General features: G+C 35.3%; 1 protein-coding gene across 3 annotated transcripts; it reads right to left on the reverse strand.

Moving 5' to 3' along the window:
• Positions 1 to 700: 700 nt before the first annotated feature.
• Positions 701 to 6,991, reverse strand: LOC138187693 (CAPA peptides). Of its 3 annotated transcripts, none has more exons than XM_069128725.1 (5): positions 6,839 to 6,991; positions 5,973 to 6,014; positions 4,468 to 4,650; positions 2,802 to 2,984; positions 701 to 1,058 (listed from the first exon to the last, which is right to left on the reverse strand). In XM_069128725.1, the coding sequence occupies exons 1-5, from the start codon at positions 6,894 to 6,896 to the stop codon at positions 979 to 981; spliced, it is 546 nt and encodes a 181-aa protein (XP_068984826.1). In that variant the 5' UTR covers positions 6,897 to 6,991; the 3' UTR covers positions 701 to 978. The 3 variants fall into 3 exon arrangements, with proteins under 3 accessions (XP_068984826.1, XP_068984828.1, XP_068984827.1); XM_069128727.1 differs by having other exon boundaries at positions 2,802 to 2,891; positions 6,839 to 6,990; XM_069128726.1 differs by lacking the exon at positions 5,973 to 6,014 and having other exon boundaries at positions 6,839 to 6,990.
• Between the last annotated feature and the right edge of the window lie 286 nt (positions 6,992 to 7,277).

Here is a 7,277-nt window from a genome sequence, read left to right on the forward strand (position 1 = left end):
AGAACAACATAAATTTGTAATTTAGTTTATTTTCTAGCCTGCCGGCTATAAAAAAGGACAATCGATATTAATTTGTATATTAAAGCTGTAAAGGGAGCTTTGTAAAGAAACTTTTTTATCAGTATATAACATCAAAAGAATTAAAGAAAACAACATGATGAAAGCTTGCAAATTTTTTTGATCTTTTCCAAAATGCATAAAATATAATGGGTATAAAAATAAAGATATTTAATGGAACTTAACAATACATGAGAGAGAGAGAGAGAGAAAGAGCTTATTTCCATTACATGACAGATTACAAAAAGCAAAATCGTCGAATATTCTACTGTCATCTTCTGTTACCATATAGAACGTCAAGGAATCAAGGAAAAGAAGACTACGAATTAAGGAAAGCCTCAAACTTCCAATTAACAAATGTTCAATTTTCTCTTCCCCAAACAAATGGTCTGCTAAATTGCTCAATTGCAGTAAAGATGAAGAAACATAGAGGACCTTAACGAAAAGTAAATGAAATTTTTCAATTCGATTCAACAAAAATTTCGAAAACAAAAATACTGAGACATTACGTCGTAACTGAAGAGTTCTTCCAAAAAGAAAACGGGAAAATTCGAAATCGATAACAACGAGGGGAAGAAAATTCTTTAAAGGAGGAATGGGACGAGTTCATAGAGGGGAGAAGGTATCTGTTCAGAACGAAACATCGTTTCACCAGCTTTATTACCCGTTCGTGTGTCAGCAAAAATTCTATGGACCACTTTACATGTAGAACAATCTTCTATAAATTCTCTACGAACAATATTTCTCGTAGTTGTGTGTTGCACGCAGAATCGACTCGTAGTTTTGTTGTTTGTAAAACCTTCTGGTAATATTAAAGGAAGGTTAGGTCTGGCATTGTTGAGGGTAGCTGGTTACCGGCTAGAGATAGGTTAGGTCAGATCGCGTGAGTTCCATGGAGTCGCAGTTGAAGATAGTCGAAGATCATTTGCAGACTGTTCGATCGACGTCGCTCTCACGACCAAGTCTTGGCGTGTAATCATTCGGTTGAATGTTTCGAGAACCTGAAATTAGTCGACAGTAAAGGCACAAATAGTCGTTGACTATATAGTTCTATGCAAATAGTCCGATCATTGATGTCGAGGATCAACAGATTTCCTATTGTTGAAGAACAAACCTCGGATTTGAGGCTTGGTTATATTAACTGAGCAAATTGTTCTATAGGAAGAAGTATTTTTTCATTTTATTTAATCACGTTATACTTCAATTTAATGAAGTTTCTTTATTTTTTCTTTTGTGTAAACTTCTTTAAATTTGATGCGAATGTTTAACTCTTAAAGGTCATTGGTGAAATCTCAGCCTATGAAAATTTTGTTTTAACACTATCCTACCGTGGTAATATAATCTATAAATAACAACTTCCCTAGTTTTTGTTTATTACTAAATAACGACAAACCGGTTAATTCCATTTTTTACATTTTTGAAAACTACGGAAATAAAATTTCACTCGAGATAATAGGATTAACGTGATTTTCTTTCACAGTATTTAAGGTTCTAAAGCAACTGATTGATCTTACATTTTAATTGTTACAGATGAGAAGAAAGATTGAGTATTCGATTAGATTATAGAATGTGATCGAATATATGATACATAGAGCGTTTTGGATGACTTTGGATGAATTGATGACTTTTGTGCGACGAGGATTGCAATTTTGGACTTCCAAATTTTCTATAAATGCATAGAAATCTGGATTTTCTTGCAGTATGGCAATTCGTTCCAAAAATCGTCTATTAATATTATCTCACAGAGTATCACAGGTGTAACATCTTCTCATCGAGTTTTTACGCTCACCCCGTATAAATAAAGTATTAACAGCATTTTATTCTTTGGAAATCTGGCATGCACGTTTACGAACGCGTTATCCTATGCCATTGACAGCGAGACAGAGAGGTGGAGTGAAATAGTATCAGTACGAGGGGAAAAATTAAATTGGCATTTGGGCCGCGCATCAACAGAACATTCGCGACGAATGCTCGAGCTTTTGTTCCCGGATCACGTATCAATGGGATTGGAATTTTCGCGCGGCTATATCGAAATAGCGAAACGTTCCCACACTGGCAACGTTTCTACAACGAAACCCGAAAAAAAGAATTCGAATCACGATCGAATGCTTCAAGCATAACCGACCGACTGTACACGACGAAACGGTGATAAATCGATGGGCAGTTTATATGGCACGAAATAAAGTGTGAACGAGTGGCGTGGGTTATAGAAACACTCTTCTGTTTTCAGCCTCTTTGAGTCGATGGATGAGGCGTCTTGTTAACTGTTATCGGATATTTATAATTAAACTGTGATATTTATACAGGAAGAGTTATACAGAATGTAACGGCGATAAGTCAATGGATAGATCACACGAAGAATATGCGAAATGGAAGAATGGTTGTGATCGAAAATCGTTTATACACAATTGATATTTGATTCTTTGAAAATCAAATAATTGATCTTAACCCTGTTGCGATTCCCGAATTTTTATAATTCAATGATGTTCTTTAAGGTTTAAGGATATATCTGGCATTAAATTGCATTGAGAAATTATTAAGAAATACATTACGATAGCAATCTTTTCATTCTGCTCAAACTTGAGATATTTTTTAACGTTAGAAAAATACAATTGCGTTGAAAATATTGGAGAGAACGCTGCAGGGTTAACGAAGTTGGTCAGTTTGTTTACTGTGTAACTCGATCAAAGATCAATTGGTATAAACCGTAAAAATTTTCTAACGTAAAGAAGGTTATCTCATACCTCGAGTGAGTAGCAACGAGCCGGGATAAACGAATCTTCCATCGTCGATCTTTTGCCAAAGTTGATAATCTTTGGGTGAACGGATACGATCTGAAATCAACCATGATGCTTCCTTTGGAAATTTGTCTGCGTGTTTAAGGTTCATCGATCTCCCAAGGGATCCGGGAGCTGTATTGCGAACGTCTGCAAATTGTATGGTAATTTATGCGATTACGCTAGCTCGAGGTGTGTTTCTATCCTTTGAATTAGACTTTAGGGAAGGAAATTTCAATTTCCCAAAGTTGTGCACAGATCGTTTTACTCGCAACTACAACCAATTCTCTCGTAAGACAAACTGTTCAAATTGATAAACGATAAGCACCTGGATTCTTGCTATTAGCCAAACATATCATATTTACAAGATTCTAGAGAATTAGCGCATAGAAAGAACGTAGTTTAACATGAACAGCTGATTATTTATAGTGTAACAAATCCATCTAACACAATTGTAAAGCTAGAATTGACTAAATTTGACTATTGATCTGTAACGAATTTTAATATTTAGCGGAATTAGTAAATCCATAACGCGTGGTCACAGTGTATTAACATCGGCATATTCGATATAGTTATAGATATAGGACACATGAATTTTGGTTATTGATCGAAACTATCGTATCTACAAATTTGAATCGCGTAAGTGGAATTGTACGGCGGAGAGAACGAACGAGACACACCGAGATCAAGTAGAATAAACCTAGTGTGACAGACTATAAAGTATTCGCGTAAAGTCTACGTACGCCATAGACGTATACTGAAAATGTTAAATATTAACATGACGTAGGAACCGTGAAGCTCAATGTAATCTACCTTACTACTATATTGTTCGATATAATTTGGATATTGGTACTATAAAGCAAATAAATCTTACTGCAAGCAAATGAAAGCTAAAACGATATAAACTCGTTCCGATAGAGACTCGTTTTACTTATTAAAAATTATAACGAGTATTCTGCCTTGGATATTTTATATACAGTGGCGAATAAAAGAAAGTGTAAAATTGATATACTATGAACTTTAGTAACTTTCGTATAATACTAAAGATTGTATAGTTACTCTTTGCCCTAATTAAATATAAATCCATTTTGTACAATTATTGTATGTTCTTACATGTTTTATTTTATAAACTTTCTTTTGCATATAATATGCATTCTATCTATTTTCCATCCCTAAGTTTCACACAAACGCATAAAAATGTCAGCCATAATTATTTCTAATTTCTCACTGTAAATTTGGCAATTATCGATCGATAACTAAGTTCTTTACGATTGTATCATAATCGCAAAAAAAAGAAAAAAAAAAATGGATCTGTCACGTTATTCCTTCGAAACATCAGTTTCGTATCTCCGCACAGGGAATGAAGCGACCTCTGTAAAAAATGGCTGTTATGAAAGATCTGTCGGACGGACGAAACGATACAACGATTCGTCATTTTGTTTTAGGTGGTCGAAATTGCACGTAGAAGAATAGAAGAACGAGGAGCCGGTTGCCACGCTCTAAGTGGAACGTTTCGCACGCAAAATGGCGCGGGCTGTTGGCCATCTTTCACCGGGCAAGATAAATTACACGTAAAATGGGATTGCAGGATGGCATGCGAATGCACGTTTCAATGTTATTGGCGATACTTCACCTTCGTAATCTTTGTCGGAGACGGAGTCAAACTCGGGGCTGTAAAATTGGAAATCTGTGTCTGGTTCGTTGGCGTGGCGACGGTTGAAATTTAGGTTAGGAATCGGCACGTTGGATCGACCGATCCTCGGATACGCCATCAGACCAGAAGCTCGCCTGTCATTCAACTTTAACTTCTCTCCCTCTGAAATATATTACGTAACAGATGACGGAAATTGAAATGCTTGATAAGCATTTAAGAATTAAGGCGGCAAACAAAATTGAATAAAAATTTACACTGGCGCACGAAATTATTCCAACTCTTACCACAGAAATTAATCAAATTTGAAATTAATCTGAAAATGTATTGATGTAATGAAACAGATATTTAGTGTAGACGAATAATATAAAGCTTGAAAAATCATTTGAAGTATAATGTAATGAATGTTAAAGATGGTCCCAATGAATATTAACATTTACTAATATAGCGAATAATTACTTGTTCAAATACTTTTGTGATCTCCGCGAAGTACGTATTATATAATATACCTGTGCTAATGAAACTTCGAAATGTTTCGTATGACGACGTAATACGATCTTAGAAGGTATGTACATGTGTTCGAATACTTTCGTGAACCTGTATATATGTGTAGGTTAAAATGGTTAAATACGAGAATCGAAGAAAAATTGAAAATAATATTATGCAATTTGTATTAGGACAAATAGAAGCATATATTTTTAATGGAAGTAATTAATGTGACATTTGTTTTTCATTTAATGAATAGACATCCAATTAGTTGCAGTACCTTACGAATATTTTTGCTTCATTGCATAATAAATTTTTACAAGCGGGCGTGTTTCAGTTATTTTAGTGAATGCGTCAGAGAATTCAGTTTTCCTCTTTTAGGGTAACATGATCTCTCTCTCTCTTTTTTTTAGGTTAATTAGAAATGAAAAGGACGGGAAGGTTAAGATAGTAGGAAGCGTTCCTGGTATAAAAATGTTCAGAGTCGTGTAATGTTTGGATTCAAAGAAATTTCGACCAAGCTGGTAAAAGGTTAATTAAAAATAACGACTAAATTAAATGAAATATCCTGCGTAGTTTATGATTAAACAAGCAAGCAGAGCTTCAGTTACGAATTATATTTACATATCTAGTGCAATTTGTTTATGCATTGATACCGTTTTCGTATTATGGACAGTGTTATCACGATGAATTAGTATCAAGAATAGAAAAGTTGATTTTCGTCACTAAAGTCTAAAAACAATAAGGTTACGTTATTATTGAAAACAGAAAAATGTGTTTCCATTACTAAATTTTAGGTAAATTGATAGAAAAATTGATTAGTACGACTAAATTTAATAAAGCAACGACAGGAAATTGGTATCAGAGATAGACACATTTAATTGCATTATCGAATTCTACAAGCAACGAGACTGTTTAAGTGAATCGTCAAGTTTTCAAGTGCCTGAAAAGAAAGTTGAAAAGAATTCAAAAAAATTATGATACTCATGCGAATGTCTTGCCTTTGGTAGACTGCAACCGCCGACCTTGCCCACATTGGGAGACTAAAAAACAAATTGAATTACAAACCGATCGTCAGAACGGTTCGAAGATTCGGAGGAAACGAAAAAATTCTTTTCAAAGAAACTTAAGCTTGAAACGTTATTTAAGTCGTCAACGATCCAGTTTAAGTAAGAGAAAAGTAAGAAGTCAAGAAGTCTAAAAACGCTACAGACAAATAAGAAGAAGCAGGAAACTGAAAGACGAAGAAGAATAATGGCAATGTCTTATGACGAACCCCATCGATGGCGCGAAACCAGGGACCCTTTGCACAATTGTACTAATGAAATTTTACAAATCACGAGTCACTGATATTACTAAATTCTTTTGCACTAACAAGTTTCATAGTCAGGTAAAGAACAGATGAAACTTTCGATGAAAGAAAATTTTGCAAGAACTATTACGTTGTTACCACAGGTTAACTATCTATTTCTGGTCTGTAAGTTCTAAGTCTTACTTTTTATTGTTTAAACTAAATTAAATTGAAACAGTTGATCGTAACGAAACATAAAATTTATCATAAAATTGCAAAATCAAAGTTCATAATCTACTACATAACCACAATTTATCAATTTATCGATGTCACCAATTTACTCATATCGTTAACATCATTCTACTTTCAAAATTAATAATGCAAAATCAAAGACTGTAACTTACAAAATGTAACTCTTCAATTTACCAACATCACCGATATCATTGCCGTTTATTTTGCTATTGTTATTTATCAATGTCGTCAATCGACAGAAACGATTGTGCAAGAGAACCCCAGAAAATACTAGAAGCATCCCCTTCCGGTCCACTCGGAGGTCGGAAGGGGCACTGCACTTACGGTTGAAAGAGGTGGAAAATATTAGAACGACCAGGAATACAAATAGGTGATTTCTCATTGCGATGGCAATCGTTCGGTCACACGGTGATCAGAATCCGATGAAGCGATACTGAGCAGAGCACGGTATCTCGCTCGACACTGAATGCCCCCAGGTATCCGACGTCTGATTTTATACCTTGCGCCTCGTCCGACTACGGGGGTTGCCAGCCCAACCCCCGGTCGCCTTCTCAACCCTCTCTTTCCACATTACCTCGTTCCATTCGCCCCTCTACGCGATCGGTATGGTGATTCGACGCCTCGTTTCTTCATCCTGCTGATACATTCGGCCTACCACTGTTCGTAGGTATTAGGACACCTACTGGCTTCATGAAACCTGAGGATACTCCGATGGCCGGACAAAAGAGTATAAGTCAAATTTTAATGAAAACAGGACAAGTAG

This window comes from Bombus flavifrons, chromosome 15 (assembly GCF_040668555.2).
Source record: "Bombus flavifrons isolate JBK064 chromosome 15, iyBomFlav1_principal, whole genome shotgun sequence".
NCBI classification, from domain to species: Eukaryota; Metazoa; Arthropoda; class Insecta; order Hymenoptera; family Apidae; genus Bombus; species Bombus flavifrons.